At 40.9% G+C, this 17,576-nt stretch overlaps 1 protein-coding gene across 1 annotated transcript in view; it reads left to right on the plus strand.

Annotated features, from left to right (window-relative positions):
* Nucleotides 1–17,576, plus strand: part of MAGI2 (membrane associated guanylate kinase, WW and PDZ domain containing 2) — a 650,039-nt gene that overhangs the window by 540,448 nt on the left and 92,015 nt on the right. The window contains exons 18-21 of the mRNA XM_081799668.1: nt 8,418–8,603; nt 10,208–10,361; nt 15,580–15,799; nt 16,436–16,579. Of these exons, the coding sequence (XP_081655794.1) occupies nt 8,418–8,603; nt 10,208–10,361; nt 15,580–15,799; nt 16,436–16,579 (704 nt within the window). The remainder of the gene's footprint in view (nt 1–8,417; nt 8,604–10,207; nt 10,362–15,579; nt 15,800–16,435; nt 16,580–17,576) is intronic.

The following is a 17,576-nucleotide window of genomic DNA, read 5'->3' on the forward strand; positions in this document are numbered from 1 at the left end:
TAGTTGCTTAACCGACTGAGCCACCCAGGTGCCCCTAAATTTTTTTAATTAGAAAAGATTTCCAACCACTAGGAGACAATTACTTACTGTTTATTTTGTCCCTTTTACATCATGACATGAGTTTTGAAATTTTTATATGATTTTCTCATTTTATAGAATAATCCAGTATTTTCTAGTAATGATTTGATAAAGCTTGCACAATTAAATTATAAATAAAAGGAATCTCTTATTCGGGAACTCAATTTGTCATAAAGCAAGCAATTAACCCTTTGAAATGTAGATTTGCTTGTTTGGGATGGGGGTGTAATACCACCTCTCAACCCTGTGACTGTTTTTATAAAGGAGTAAAACAACTTGTTTTTCTGCTTTGCAGGGAAGAGACCTTTTATCATATTTTAAAATTAGTAACTCTCTAAATTTTTTTGTTATTACTGAATCAGGTTGCCGTTTGGTTATTTCTAAGCGAAACTTGCTAAAAGCTATACAATTTTACTCACGAAAATTACTCAAGGTGAGCAACATAGAACTTCCCCATCTACTCTTTGACTAGAGAATCCTGGGTTGTTGATTTTCATTGAGTGATGGAAATGTGTTTCTTTATCAGGGTTTTTTTTTGTTTTTTTGTTTTTTTGCGGTGTGCGGGGAGGGCTTGCAAAAAAATGCTGGATAGGGTTGACATTTGACTTAGGGGGTCAAATTTTCTGTAGTAACTTTCAGACCAAAATAGGTCAAAAAGAATGTCCCAGCTACCTAGAAATTAGAGAAGTAAAAGGTGAGTTCTTAGGATATACCATGAAATGAGAAGTACCTCTACTGAAGATAAAGGCTTAAGTATCTAGAAGTAGAACTGTTTTTCCATTCTGTCTGTTCAGCTCCTCATTCCCTCACAGGCTTACCCTCCTGGCCAGTGACAGACTTGAGGATCATGACTAATCTGAAGTTTCCTTGGCACCTGCCATTCTAATGTCTAGACATTTTGTCAGATTATGAGGGAAATATATCAAAAACACATAAATTCCTTGAGATAGGGTGGTATATATTAAAGTCTGGTTAAAGACATATAAAGAAGAACATTTGCTTTGTGGATGACTCAATAATGAGTGATTAATCACATAAAGATAATGTCCACAATAGAATTAGGGTAATATTTAGGGTTCTTGAATTAATATGTGCAAAATTAAGGATCTTCAATATGCTTAACAAAAATGATCTGGACTACCTCTTCTAATGATGTGCCTGGGGATAAAAAATGAAGCCACAAGAAAAGCAGATTATTTTTGCTCCTTCCCTACCACCCACCTTTGTGATAATTTTCCGTGGTAACTATAACATATTTTCATTTACGTCTTCCACTGAAGACACTAAAACAATGGAGCGATATAAGGAGGAAATATATTATGGATGTATCTACATAGGATCAACCACATAATTTTCAGGGCCCAGTGCAATATGAAAATGTGGGGTCCTCATTCAGACATTATTAAGAATGTCAAGATGGTGACAGTAGACATTAAACCGAGTACGAGGCCCTTTTGAGCATGGGCCCATGTGACAACACAGGTCACACGACCGGGAAACTGGCCCTGAGCCCACCAAGTCTTTGCAAACACACAGGTCACACAACTGGGAAACTGGCCCTGAGCCCACCAAGTCTTTGCAAACACACAGGTCACACAACCGGGAAACTGGCTATGAGCCCACCAAGTCTTTGCAAACAACAAAACCATTTTAACCCAGTCTCATGTTCTGGGATAGAACAGTCAAGTTATAGCTAATTACGATTCCTAATGCAATGCAATTTTCTTTAGATTACCAATCCATTCTTAGTACTTAGCTATGAGTTTGTTTTTTAATTGGCACAAAATAAAAGCATACAGGGGTAAGATGTAGCTGACAAGTGTTTCTTTCTGGCCATATAGTTAATACTTTCTATATGGTGCTTTCTGCCCTTGGAAACACGAGTTTGGCTGGGCTTCCAAATTGCCAGTGATGGGCTTCTCTTCCCATTCTCCCCTCTGACCATCTGCTTATTACCAACTACAGGGTAACTAAACTGTTCAACCACAAGAGAATGACTAATGGTGCTGGGAGAGGGGGGAAGAAAAGTGCACTTTTGGCATATGCAGTCCTTAAAACACCAGCTGCTCGATTTTTGGGTCTTGCAACTCAGTTGGCTATGAATGTCAGGGAAGATGTTTTCATTTTTGGAAATCAAATTCCACAGGCTTTTAGGGGAAAACAAGTCCGCTTTTTCTTAATTTTACTGCCAATTTTTTAATAATATCAAACACATGTTTTTGCCACATCTTCACCCCCTGATAACCAAGAAAAACTCTTTCAAAGGACCACTCCATCACACTCCAGGAAGGGACAACATCTAGCTGAATGGATGTGTCACAACAGAACATGCTTATCCAGGACTCCTAGGAAGGAGACATGAAAAATAAGCAATACTCAGCTCAGGTTTCTGAAGGCAGGAGAACAGGATTCTTCACCATGGGTTAAAGTGGTAGGAATGCTTGCTGAGATTACTCTTCTGTTGTTCCTGTACGTTCAGGGTCCATCTAGAGGTGCTAGCTAAAGGCATTATATCAGGGATTGCAGGGAGGAAAGCAAGAATTGTGAAGGTAGGAGGGACCCCGCCTCAAAAGCATCTCTCCTTTCTTCTCCCTCCATAGATTTGATAGGTCCCTGTGTGCCACCACGAGTTTTTCACTAAGAAAGCTGCCATTTAGCCTTGGATACTATGTGCCCTCTTCCCTAGAATGACCCTCCTTTCTCCTTACTGCTCTGAGTCCACACGTGGACTCAATAATTCACACCTCTTCTCTACTCTTGTTGCCTGTTACCTTTACCGTGGAGTGGCTACTTTGTAAGTATTTTTATATGAATCTCCCCAACTAGACTGTGGGTTTCTTGAGGCCAGATACCATGTGTTGTTTTGTTTTTGTCTTCCACACTGCACCAAACGCTAGGCCTGTTAATAAGATGATACTCTACAGAAATGTGTTGTCAACGGAGTAACTGATCCTCTTGCCCCGAGCCACAATTCTGAAACTAGACAGTAAATCATTGTCACAGATTATCTTAAGAAAAGCAACTGGAATCTTCCACTTGAACACACACACACACACACACACACACACATTTCTTTTCCTATTAGGTCACAGATTTTAAACCAAAACTAACCTTCCCTGCCTCTTTAAGCTAATGGCATGTTGTATAACCTTCACAAATTAATGGAATTGTGAGCTAATGAGAGTTTACGCTATTGATTGCCTTTGAAGTATTTACTTTTTTCACACTCATTTCAGAAACTTCTTGCTTGTAAGTTTGACATGATTGATGCAGAATCCACTTTCCGTATCTAGTGCTTTCCTCCACCTCCATCTACAATTCCACTTTGTGGATCGATTAACAAGGAAGTAATTACGTGTAAACATGAATAAACATGAGTCACACGTTTTCCTTCTCTGAAATAAAATACATAAAAAACAACAAAGAAACATGGGGGAAAAAAAGTGTGGGGGTCCTTCCCACAGATGCAGCTGAGAATTTCAGGAAGAATCCATCACAAAAAATTTCAGAAAGAATCTATTGCCAAAGCAAGAAAAGTCATCCAGGCAATAGTCTCATCTTCTTTATGGGAATGAACCCAAGGTAGAACTCAAGAAGAGCTCATTGGTTAACCAATGGCTGAAGGAGCCTGGATAAACCATACAAAGGTCCCAGAAGAGAACCAATAGCCAAAAGGGAGGATCATTACATCCTGTAGTAGTGTGGCCAAAGACCCAGAGATTCCAGACCTTTAGAACAAACCTAGCATCCAGTCCAACTGTCTCTGAACAGCCCCACTAAAACAAGGGTGCTATGGTTGAGCAGTGCCAAAGAGTTAGTTCATCTACAGGAAAAAATGAAATTGAAAATATAAAATTTTATAATATAAAATATAAATGTGGCATAGTTTTTACCCACAAAGAAATAAAGAAAAAAAAATGGGTTTCTTTTCCCATAATTTATGTGATTGCAGTTAAAGGGGAAATTCCTAAGTAATGATACATTGTCTCCTTCCCAAATGTCAGTATGTTCAAAGCTGCATGACATATTGCAACTTTTCCCAAATATCTGTGTATCCTAAGCACACTGTGTCAAGAAGACTGGTCCAAAGGCTTGATTTATGTTGCTGCCTGACAGATGATGTCTGGAAGGCATGCTGTCTAAATGGACTGTGCTCCGGCAGTTCCCTTAGTCATCAATTCTGAGAGAATTAACGAGTACCATTCATCCCAATAATAGAAACGAAGGTCAGGGCCTCTTCCATGCTCTGTAATTCCATTAGCAATGCACAGAAAGCACTTGGGTCATAAGTTCTGTAGACCTGATAACTGAGCAAATGGAACTGCATCTTGTTTTCAGAGAGAATCCTCTGTGAGCACACCCCTTGTCAATGATTTGTTGTACATGAACGTTCAGTGTCCTTACATGTGTAGGGAAAATGCTGGTAAAGGAAAAGTGAAGCTGTCTTCAGCTGCCAGGAGTTTCAAGCACTGTTTTTACTAAAGTAAATGCCAATAGAAAACAATTTTAACAAAACTATGTCAGATACTTGCAGTTATGGGCAGGCCTTTTTAAGTTGTGAACTCACTCAAATTTTATGTAAACCACTCAATCATTCTAAGTGGCTACCATAAGATTGATTTCAGTTTTCCTTATTTCATTTTAGTTTTTATTATTTTAGTTTAGTTTTTATTCTACCTGCCATGGTGAAGTGAAAGTGGCCTTGAACCCAAGAGTTATCATTATAAGCAAATGAATCTGTTTACAATGAAACTTTCATCTCAAAATCTCAAGTAGCACACTTTCCTAAGCTAAATCTTACCAGCCATTTCGGCAGTCCTCATAATTCAAATTGCTTCCAACCTGGCATGTATCAAAAAAAGGAGGGAATAACCTGAAGGATTCAAGCTATATGCATAGGTTTGAATTCTGGCTTTGACACTTCTTTGTTTTCTTAACAATAAAATGAACATGATTATTATACTTTTATAGCTACTTCACACTGTGGCTGTAAGGATTTAAAGTAAGTGCTTAGCACAGTGCCTGGAAATTAACAAATGATAACTTACTGTTTTTGTTTTTATTGCTGTTGAGCTCATAAAATTGTGTGTGTGTGTGTGTGTGTGTGTGTGTGTGTGTGTGAAATCTATATTTTGAAACATTTGGGGTTTTATACCCAGTAGATTCTAAATGATCCTCTGTAATGGAGGGGATTAGAGGCATGGATAATTCAAAACAGCAAATCATCCAAATACCAGCTGTATGTGTTTTAAAGTGTATTTTTAAATTTCATTTCAAATGTATTTCTAATGCCCAAAGAAATGACTTCAAATAAAGGAATGACACCATGATGCGAAGTCCCAAGTAAAAGGGATCTGAGGAGCTGTCCAGTTTCCTCTCCCTTCCTCTCTTCCCCTCTCCCTTCCTCCTCATGCCCTGCCCATCAAAAGACAGTGGCCACAAAGAACCAGCTTCAAGCAAAGTTTCTGCCTCCTACTCTCCCCTGGATGAGGGCCACTGGTGAAGTGTTTGTGCCTCCCTGCTTAGAGGCAGGCTGCATTCACCAAACACAAGCACTGGGTGCTCATGAAGCAAGCGCTTGCATGGGGAGAAGAGACCACAAAGTCAAGAGACGCGGTGTGGTGCAGTGGTTAAGAAAGAGCAAAGCCTATGGAATCTGACAGACAGGGATTCTAAATCGTGGATGGACTTTGTGACCTTGGGCAAATTGCTAATGACTATACCTCAGTTTCTTCCACTCTGAACATGTGGTAGTAATGTCATCGGGTATCTCACATGATCTGTTAAGGATAAAATTATATATATATTAATGTGGTTATAATTGTGTGTGTGCGCGCATGTAAGGCTCGAGGCAGATAATGGGAGCATCTGTATTATACTGATTTCCCTTTGAATAATAAACTCTTACTTATAAACTGGTGTTTTCCTGCAGAGACCTGCAACATCTTTTTTGGAAAACCAGAGAAAAACAAACAGGACGCTTGCCCTCATCTAACATCTATATATAATCCCCCCCACACACATCTCTCTTTCCCAAATGAAGCTGTTTTCCTGGGATGATACTTAGGAGATACTGTTGTATCATAAGCAAACCATTTCTTCAGTTTTAGCAGTATGACGGGTTTATGCCACATAGGAAGAATTCAAGCTGGGACCTACACACAAGCACACACACACACATCAGTAGTGATATCAGAACCATTAAAAAAGATAATAGTCATAAAAAGAATGAAAGAAAAGTGAAAACTTACAGATCAATTCTTACACCAGGCACTGTCCTAGTCACTTTACATAGGACAACTCATTTGATTCTCGGAACCATCCTGTGAAGTCAGTGATATTATTATTCCAATTTTCCTATTGAAAAACAAACTCAGAGAGGTCAGGTAACTTTCCAAGGATCACATGAAACATAGCAATAGACACGTGTGAAACCAGGGAGACCGTGTCATGTGTTGATGGTTCAGGGCAGTACTGAACTGAAAGGGGGCAAAAACAGGAACGAATGTTCACTCTCATTATGGTAGAAGACCAAGCAACTTGCAATACCTTATTTTTTAAAATAAGTTAAATGAATGAGTTCTTATTACATTTCTGCTTGAGAAGTACCTTGTCCCGAGAGCCTAGGATGATCTTTAGTATGCTTTAAGTAAGGTGTTCTCGATTAAAGCCATTGCCTGTGGTAGATAAAAAGGTGTTTGAGCTTCCAACATGATGTGTTTGACTTCAGAAACACGGGCTCAGCCAATATTTTCATATGCTATCTATAACCTTTCACAATGGAAATAGGTTCAAGGTGCTGGTTCATTGACTCACTGATTGTCCTTCCTTACCGTGGTTATTAGCTGATGTTCTGCCTTTCGCTAACACATACATAAGATTGAGAGTTCAGGGAACAGACATTCCTGGAGCATAACAAATGGTGGAGTGTCTCTGTCTCTTTACGCAGATAAATCGGTAGCTGACGTCCACAGGGAGAGCAACAATGCAGAGTCACTGACAGGTGATTTCCTGGCTGCGGCTCCCTGTCTAGAAGGGAGAAAGGAGAAGGAACAGGTTTCTAGATTGTAAACTCCTTGGGGCAGGAGGGCCGTTAAAGGACTCTGTGTGCCATTGATACCGACTCCAGAAATAGTTATCCTTACAGGCATTCACACATTTACAGTGAACAGAAGTCAACCTGCTAAAAAATCTTTATCCTCATGTACCTGGCTGTCCCTACATATATAAATAAATAACAAAAAAGAAAATAAGTTTTCATTGTTTTAAAGAGACATATACCCTATTTGATCAATCCAATGCACATTTTCTTATTTTAATATCTAAAAAATTTTACAGCCTCTTACAGTCCATGGGGTGTCATTGTTTAATCAGAAGAGTTGAGTACTTTTTTTCTTTCTTTCTTTCTTTCTTTCTTTCTTTCTTTCTTCTTCTTTCATCTTTCCTTTGTTTCTTTCTTTCTTCTTCTTTCATCTTTCCTTTCTTTGTTTCTTTCTTCCTTTTCTTTCCTTCTTTCTTTCTTTCTTCCTTCCTTCCTTCCTTTCTTTCTTTCTTTCTTTCTTTCTTTCTTTCTTTCTTTCTTTTTCTTTCCTTTCTTTCCCTAAAACAAAAGTAGGTCGTAATGGCGTCTTAGATTTGATGAAATATATTATGCATCAGGCATCAGCAAGATCTCAGCACCACTTAATAAAGTAAATCAGAAAGAAGAGGTAAGATTTGAAAATTGCATCAACTTGAAACTGAAACTTAGTAACTGATGGGAGATTGAGCATAGCTTCTTGACCAGCTGCCAGCCATGTTAATACAGATTTCTTTCCTTCCCTGTTTTATTCTCTCAGTAAAATGGAAAAGGGTAGAAATTAAATTCTTGGCATTTATCGTATCTTTCTGAAACTGTGGATTATTGTCTCTATGGTATGAGCTCACAATAGTTTATGCCTGCAGTTCTCAAAATTTTGTATGTCTTGAAATGTCTTGAGGAGCTTCTTAAAAATTCATGATTCTCACCTGCTGCCTAGACATTCTGATGGACAAGGCTGGGGTAAGGCCCAGAGAGCTGTACATTTAATCCTCGGGTGATTATGATGCTTGGAAGGGTGAGAACCCCTGGTCCATGTATTTGGAGTTGGTCCATCCAGTTCCACTGCACAGGGCCTGAATTTAGAAATTCTGACCTCACAGGACCCCCTTTCATAGGTGTGATTATGATTTCAAAAGGCAGATTTACTGATGAAAGGAAGATTTATGCCATCGCATTGTTTCCTGTGGGGCTGGGACTCAAAGATAGAAGATGTGTTGGGAACACCCCTGATATCTGATTCTGTTGGGGATTGTTCTAGCTGTGCCCCATAAAATCGGACGCATCATCGATGGGAGTCCCGCAGATCGTTGTGCAAAACTGAAAGTGGGAGACCGGATCTTGGCAGTGAACGGCCAGTCCATCATCAACATGCCTCATGCAGACATCGTGAAGCTCATCAAGGACGCAGGTCTCAGTGTCACCCTCCGCATCATTCCTCAGGAGGGTGAGTGCCTGAGCCAGGCTGCCATCCATGGAGTGCCAGAGTGGCCAAAGTGGATTCTTATTTCCACATTTGCAAAAATGCAGATCCCATTTACTCAGTACCAGTTGCATTCAGGGATCACGCTGTGTGACATTATAGATAAATAGTGTGAATCCCAAGACACTGGGTTATTCAAATCATCCCCTGTGGTCCCGGGAGTACTGTTTTTTTGATGATATTAAGCCAGAACCCATTTAACAGAGATGATAGAGTCACAAATCTGAAAAAGAAAAAAGAAAAGTATTCATGTTAACAGTTAAACTCTGGAGGATTCTTCAAAGTCAGATTGATTTTTGAAAAGCTTGAGGAAGTTTTGTGGTATAAAGAGAGCTCATTTAGAAAACGTTGCATCTGATAAGAATTTTAAATTCCCACTTAGTCTTTTGAATTTCTCTGTATAAGGACTCCCCCCTGAGGCTTGAAGAGTAGTGAGCATCACAACTCACAGCCATGACTTGAGGGCCACAAGGATCTAAGTACCCATTCACCATAAAGTCACCGTTTCCAAACACAGTGGGTTCATTACTGGTTTGTAGCTGTTGACTCACTAATGACGTTCCAGAACGCAGTCCCTGGAGCTCACTGGTGAGTGGATCGCAGCATCCCACATGGAGAGGGATGGGTTGGCCCAAAATGTCAACAGTGCTGAGGTTGAGAAACACTTCCAGGGGAAAAGAAATTTTAAAATTTGGGCTGTCAGAGAAGAAAGGGGAAGAGTGGCTTGTAAAGGAATAGATTGCCTCCCTTTGATCACCCAACCAAATAAAAAGAACAGAACAAAACCTGTTATTTGCAGACACCATTATGTCTAAAATATTCGATAGAAATTAACTCTAAGCAAGATTGCTCACTAAAAATCTGACTCGCTTTTCCATTTTCTCCAGGCTGAAATATGTCTGTCCTGTTTCTATCACATCATACACAGATAATTTCAGTTGAACATGTGATGCTATTACAGGAAAATCCGAGAAGCTGTTTTAACAAAGAACAACTTTATGAACATTCTTCTGTCCGATGTTCTTTTTTTTTCTGAAGAACCATGGAGTTCAGGGGGTTATTAAACAATAAGACTAACAAGGAACTAGAGAGAAGATTGTGAAAAGCATTTATTTCGGTTATATTTAGTTCCTTATCCAAACTTTGGAATACCAGTAGGACTTGTCGTTACAACCAAAAAGTAGTGGCTTAAATGTTTTCTGTCAGTGGGCAACACTGGAAAAATGGAATATGTTTTAAAGCTAACTCCTTTGGATTATTTTTTCATTGTTTTAACAGGTTTTTTTTTAAATCGTAATCTTTTCTCCAGACAAAATGACAGGAGACTCTGTTTATAACCTTGTTCGGCAACACTTATAACTAATGACATAATACTAATTCTGGGAATGGTACTGGAACTTGATTGGATAATTGATAAGTTTAACCTGCCATCTTAAAGTCTAATGGAAACTGAAATGACCAAAGCCTTGAGTCCTCTGAGGCAGCAAAGAGTTACCACCTCTGGCCACCTCTTGCCCTTTATCAGATGCCAACCTGACTTCATTTGCCACTTTGGCTCCCCTTTGCAGAGCTCAACAGCCCAGCCTCGGCGCCCAGCTCAGAGAAGCAGAGCCCGATGGCCCAGCAGAGTCCTCTGGCCCAGCCAAGCCCGGCCACCCCCAACAGTCCTGTTGCCCAACCAGCTCCTCCTCAGCCACTTCAGCCACAAGGACATGAAAATAGGTAAAGTTTCCCCTGGCTTTTCTGACTCGGAGAAGTGAGGGGGGTGGGGAGAAGGAGAGTTTGGGACAGGACAGGACACAGGCAGAAGAGAAAGTTCCATAAAGTAGAAATCGCTATGTGCGCTTTTCTGTGATTTTGAGATTGTATGTGAGTCACAAGTGTGATTTTATTAGCAAATACAAGTATCCGTTCTTCACATTAAGAGAACCTCTCCTGAAGAAGTGACGAGCAATTATCAATCAGTCAGGGCTAACTAAGCTGAAGAGCACATTGAAGAGAGTCCCAAGTGAAGAACATAGACAAAGGCCCTTTGGCAGGAAGGAGTGTGCCAAAGGTCAACGTAGTGAGGAAAGAGGTCAGGGAACATGGTTTGAGATGAAGCCCTTGAGAGTGCTAGGGGCCCATCTACAGGGTCTTGTAAGCATGTCAACAATTTCGATCTTAAGTGTGGTGAGAAGTCATTGGAATGGGTTTTATGCTGAAGAGTGACATCACTGGATTTGCTTTCCAAGGCCTCTCAGTTGGCCACCCGGAGAGCTGACTGTAGGCTGGTCAGGGTGGATGTAGGTTATTCAGCAGTTAGAAATGGCTGCCGATGTCCTGGGATCAATGACGGTGGTGGCTCAGAGAATAATGCTGGTATGGAGAGGGGCAAGTGTGGACAGACTTGTAAGCATTAATAAACGTTAGCATTTTTTACTGCATTTTGCCTTATATCCTCCTACCATGATCTCATGAGGTTCTTCCATTCCACATCATGAACTAACGTAAATAAGGCACTTTGAACTTCCAGGAGAAAAGGATGCCCTATAAGAACAGCACTGTCTTCTTATTGCGACTCGTGTGTGACAGGGAACCTGGGTTAGGTTGAGCCATTAAAGAAAGAGATAAAGACACGTTCCCATGCTGTGTCCCCTCTCTCAGAGGAGAAAAACAGAACAACCCACAGGAACATCTCCGTGTATAAAACCCTCACTGGTCTTTTCCATAATTCTAATGTTTTCTGAACATCTGCTTCCCAGCTCCTGCCTCCCGTGTTGGTGAAGATGAAGTGAGACCCAATTTCCAAGTCCCAGAACTCTGTGGGTTCATCACTCACGCAGTTGCAAAGCAAATATTTTCCCTCTGCCACAGGTGTTATTTCCAGAAAGCCCTGCTCTCTCTACTCGGAGCTCCCCCCTTTGCTTTCACGGGAAGGGAAATGTCTGTTGTCCTCAGCTGCGTATGGGTTTCATCTATTTCAGGGAAGGAAAAAGACTTAAGAACATAAAGCAAATGATAGGGAGGTAAGAATTTGACCACCTGTAAAGGAGTTAAGTCCTGGGTGCCTCAGTAATAAGCCACCGATGTGTTCGCTTTCACTGTGTGCTGTTTCAGCAGATTGTGCAGGCTTTCCCCGGGACCCCCTTCAGACTCAGGAGGAAGGGGCTGAGTGCCCGCTGTCTCTGAACCAGCTTCAGACTCTTCTGATGGCTCTGCCACTGTCTGTTAATCTCCCAGCCACAATTCCATCTCACTTTTCCAGAGTCAGACTCCCCTGGACGTGGGCTCTTGCTTCTGGCTTTGGGGTGGTACGGTTCAGTGGGGAGAATAACACTTGGGCGAGGTCACGATTGTTCCCCAACTGCTACTAGCTCACAAGTGGGACTCGTTGGCCCCTAGCAGAGAAGCAACAGTCTTCGGAATATTTTTTGTCCTGACTACAGCATAAAATGTTTCCTAATCCGGGATTAACAGATTGACCTGATTCAAATTTTTATAAATCGGCAACGAATTTTCCCAGAGTTCTTAGCTATTGTTGCTTCACTAATATTAAAAGCCTGGAAAGTGCCGACTCCTAGAGGGACCTTTCTTGACACCCTGGTTTCCTGGCTTCACTGTGGATTGTTTAGCAGGTGGCTCGTTTACCTATGAATGAAGAGATTGATCATCTTACAGATCCCAGAATCATGTTCCTAGCTGCATTTAAAGATGGTCAGGGTATCAGGAGCTCTTTGCCTTTCTCTAGATCGGGCTGGAGATGTCTCCAAGATAGCTTGTATGCCAAGCATCCGGGATGCGTCTCCTATTAGTTCATTTGTACGGGAAGTGCCCCCCTACCTCCATGTCAAATCAAGCCAGGTTCCCCGGGAAGGTGGGAGAAAATTAAATGGCAATCTGCTTGCAAATTTTTGTCTTATAATTTAGGATGACTGAATATTTCAGCCCATCTTATTTACTCTCAGTTTGCCTTCCTACCGACACCCTGCCCACCTCTCCTTATTTATCTGTCCCTTAACATCCTTTTGGTATATGCTCAGGAAACAAAACAGTTTTAATATGGACATGAGCAAAACAGGAGAAGCATTTGTTGAAAACAATGAAAGAGGTACTATGTAATATATTTCAAAACAAAGTATAAATAACAGAGTTCACCTTCCCGGGCAAGGGCAATTAATATCTGGCAGCGTTTTACACGGCAAGGTCAGTGGAAGGGCATTGGAAACTGACTTCTTGCACAGACTTCAAACCCTAGATGCTTAAGGCTGGATGGAATTCTTAAAAGGCCCACATGAGGCAAAATCCCACCACAAGATTCCCTACCACGGGCAGTGTTTCCTGGTTCTGGAACTTGCTCATACCTTAAAATTCTGCTAGAATTTACCACTAGAAATCTGGTTTTATTATCTCTAAAATCTCTTTAATAATGGAATTAATAACTACAAAGAGTTACACCGATGACCTTCTTTCATGAGTAAAGGAAGTTTAAAGAGGCTATATTTTTTTCTTAATAATCCTGAGTTTTCCTGAAAATAGTGTTTCACACGTTCAAGGCCACATAATTTTTGCCCAAGCCAGGGTATCGTTCACTTAAAAGTTAGTAACGCTCATAAAAAATTAAGTATATCTTCCTTATTAAAGACTCTTCAATGTGCAATTCAACGTAAAATCCTGAGCCTCGGCCCTGGGGTCAAATGCAGGGGGAGCACCAGGAGGCCGGCATGGCTAACAGCTGTTGCATCTTAACAGGTCCTATTTGGGGCTGTTGCGGAGTCTTTGGGGAGACTCTACGTGTCACCCTCTTTTGCTACACCTCGTGATGCATCTGGTTGGAAAGGGGGCATGGGACGGCTCTGGCATACCCCTGCCACCCGGATCGTGAAAATAAAGTGACGTCTGATCCACCAAACAATTTTCTAGGAAAGCGTCAACACACGCCAACGAATGCTGGCCAGTTGGGCTCCTTTTGTTTGACGCATGCATTTGTGCGGTTAAGCATCATATTCAAAGCCTATTTAAATAATTCCATTCTCAGCATGCACACTCGCAGTCCGGGAGTGGACACCTTGCTGAGGTATAAAGCAAAGCCCAAATTGTGCAGTTCCCAAGAGGAATGTGTCCCATCTGCAGGGTTGAGTAACAAACGGGACCTGCTCAAAGTGTTGATTGAAATAACAACATTACTGACCCCCTTCCAAAAGCCCCAAATAAATACATCTATGGCTGGACATTCTTAGTGTGTCCTCATCAAATATTAGATTGCACTAATGGCAGTTGTTCAGGTGAGTGATTTTTAAAAATATTTAGTCGTAATCAGCATCAGTGAGACCATAAGCCAGTAAAAAAAAAAAAAAAAAATCTGGTTTTAAAGATAAAAATTCTACTGGTTTTGATCCTGTTTTCCTGACACATTTGAGTTCTTCCTTGGTCCTAAATATTTCCTCAATTCCTCAAACCCTCTATATTAATTTTAGATAAAACTGTCATTAGATAGAATGTATTCTTTTTAATCTTCCTGGATTTCTGAGCAGCTCCTTATGGACGTGGCGGTGACAATAGACGATGAATTACAGAATTAAGTGGCCTTTATGCTATAGGGATAACTTTTCAGTTTACCTTCTGAATGATCCCACAATGGCAGGCATTAGCTATGTTAGTCTCCTTTTGGAACTGGGAACCCCTTCAGCTTAGAGCAGTTTGGATTCACAGAACAGCACTAAACAAACAGCTCTGGTTTCTGTATTTATTTGTGAGTACACTAGCCCCCGCTTAATCTGCAGTTTTGCTTTCCATGGTTTCAGCTACCTGAGGTCAACCACGGTCAGAAAGCAGATAATCCTCCTTCTGACATATTGCCAGGAGGTCAGTAATAGCCTAGCCTCACCCTGCACAGTGTAATCCTAGTGCCTAGGTCATGACGCTCACTTCATCTCATCACTCGGGCATTTTGTCAGCTCACATCATCACACAAAGGGTGAGTACAGGACAAGAAGGTGTTTTGAAAGAGAGAGAGACCACACTCACATAACTTTAATACAGTATATTATTATAAGTGTTCTATGTTATTATTACTGTTGATAATCTCTCACTGTGCCTAATTTATAAATTAAACTTTATCATAGGTATGTACGTATAGGAAAAAACATAGTCTATACAGCGTTCGGTAATATCTGCGGTTTGGGCATGTAACCCCCATGGGTGGGTGGGGGGCTACTGTAAGTAATATCTGGAAACAAGAAAGAGACAAATGTTGGACATAAACATATTTGCCTTCCCTTTCGTCTTACGGCCATGATAGTATCTGATAATAGCACCTGATACTGATCTGATAGTTATAGCCTAATATTTAAACTCTATATAATATGTTTCTGCTCTTCGGAATGACCCGGTGACTTTCTACTTGACTTGTAGCTGATAATTAGACTTTGCTATCATTCCTTTAACCTTTAAAAGATAGTCAAAAAGACCCAACCTAGCAGGTTAAAATAGCGCTTAATTGTATGTTTATAGAGTATTTAGAGGTCACTTCAGTTGTGCTTTCATGAAGTAATGAATGGTGTGTGGGAGAGAGAGAGGGTGATAGAGTTGGTTCACTGGTGTTGAGACAGACCGATAGTTTGAGATATGGTTAAGTGTTTAGCTCCCTAGATTTGCTACAGTTGTATAAGTTTTTAAGTAAGCAAAGTCAGAGAGGGGTATCCATGAGTCCTTTTCCACAAAGCCCTGGTAGAGCCGTCATGTTTACCTGGATTTCTTACGGAGCCACGTGAAATGTATACGGTATGGCATTTGTCAAAGATTTTAAAATAATACTTATCATCTATAGTTTTCTCAAAGTCCTGAACCCTCAAAAGGACCACCAAGAGGTGTGGCCCACACGGGCCTAGAGGTCATGTGATCATTCTAATCTCCTCAGAATGCTGAGCTATCAGAGCAAATCCCATTTCCGTTTATTTAGTTACAGGTCAGAAGTAAAAGCGAGGCAAGATGTGAAACCAGACATCCGACAGCCTCCGTTCACAGACTACAGGCAGCCGCCACTGGACTACAGGCAGCCCCCGGGAGGGGACTACCAGCAACCCCCACCCTTGGACTACAGGCAGCCTCCCCTGCTGGACTACAGGCAGCACTCCCCGGACACTAGGCCATACCCTCTGGCGGACTATAGGCAGCCCCAGGTACCTCAGAGACCCCATTACATTTCAGTTTCCTAATGAGCAAACCTGTAATTCACACACACACACAAACACAACTCTGATACATTTATTTATGGTACTCAACAGCAGTGAATGAGGAAACTCAAAGGAGAGATAATACCACTCAGGCCTATATGCAGTCATTACGTTTGCCAAGTAAATGGATGAATACCAAAGTAAACACGCTCTACAGTAGTTTTTTATTTATTTATTTTTTAAAGATTTTATTTATTTGAGAGAGAGACAGAGATCGTGAGAGAGAGCACAAGCAGGGAGGAGGGAGAAGCAGGCCTCCCACTGAGCAGGGAGCCCGACATGGGACTCGATCCCAGGACCCTGGGATCATGACCTGAAGCCAAGGCAGATGCTCAACTAACTGAGCCACCCAGGCGCCCCTACAGTGGTTTTTTTAATGACCAAAGCAGCTGCACTCAGATCTTCTTGAAACTTTGGAATCTCGTCTTGCCTTTTACTAGATGGTGAAATCAGATTACTTTTTCTCACAATGTTATGTCACTGGGGACACATTAACCATAAGAGAGAAGAACAGAGAGACTGACCACAGAAGCTTCTCTAATATTAACAGCTGTTTATCCCATTTTCTCCCCAACTCTAAAGGATTTTGATTATTTCACTGTGGACATGGAGAAAGGAGCCAAAGGATTTGGATTCAGCATTCGTGGAGGAAGAGAATACAAAATGGATTTGTACGTGTTGAGATTGGCAGAAGATGGGCCCGCAATAAGGAATGGAAGGATGAGGGTAAGAACAGTCTCTTTTTGTGGAACCGCTTAATTCTGAAAGAAGAACCCACTGTAGTACAGAGTGCCAAATCAGGCGATTCAGCATGCAGGCTCGGCACAGGGCTTGCCTTCTTTCCATTGCATGACTCAGTGTCCTAAAGGTTTGGTCAAACGTTATTTAAGAATTGTATTATCTCTCATTTTCTTGAGTATAGCCTTCCAATTGGCAAATCTCCTTGTAATGTTTTAAAGATACAGTTTCTCTGAAGAGCAAACTAAAGAAAATGTAAAAAGTAACCTAAGAAATAGCTTGAAGTAAAAACACGGATCCATAATCTTTCCTATGGTTTGATGATATTTAGTTTTCATTTGAGAGTAAATCTTTTGAAATTTATTTTTTTGTTTTATGCTTTCTTTTCTCCAAGTTTATTAATCAAATGGTTCTGTGTTTCTTTGGAAAGATTTCTCTTGTGTTGACTGGTCTCTTGGCTTTGATACTGGAAAAAAAAGGGGACTAGGCTTCTTGGATACATGTTGTCCTTAAAAATGGTGGCATTTTCCAATGAGAGTGTAAGTTGAGGTGGAGTTTTTTAATATATAGCGATTTTGAGGCGTCTGATTGATGGGTAACTGACTTCATCTAAAGGTACAAGACAAAACTAGTCAGTGTCTCTCTCTGCCTCTCTTTCTGCAAAATGGCCATTAGTAAACACATAATAAAGGTTAGCTATTATAAATAAAATCTGGAATTCATTCTTGCGCTCCCTCGTTGTCCTTTAAATTAATACAGAAAAGCTGTGGTTCTTGGCTTCTGGAACCTCAGATTCTTGGGCTGAGCTCCACCAGCCACTTGCTCCCAAATAACTGAATGAATCTGTTATTCCTACCACCAAGTCTACCATTTCTGTGATTTTCATCCCCGAGTCCATGAATCATCCCCAGTGCAAAAGTAGGAAGAACATAAATCATGTCCATTTTTCTCCCTCCTTTCACAGTTCTTTGACAACTGGGAGTTA

Source organism: Leptonychotes weddellii, chromosome 12, assembly GCF_054177405.1.
Source record: "Leptonychotes weddellii isolate Sample4059 chromosome 12, ASM5417740v2, whole genome shotgun sequence".
NCBI lineage: Eukaryota > Metazoa > Chordata > Mammalia > Carnivora > Phocidae > Leptonychotes > Leptonychotes weddellii.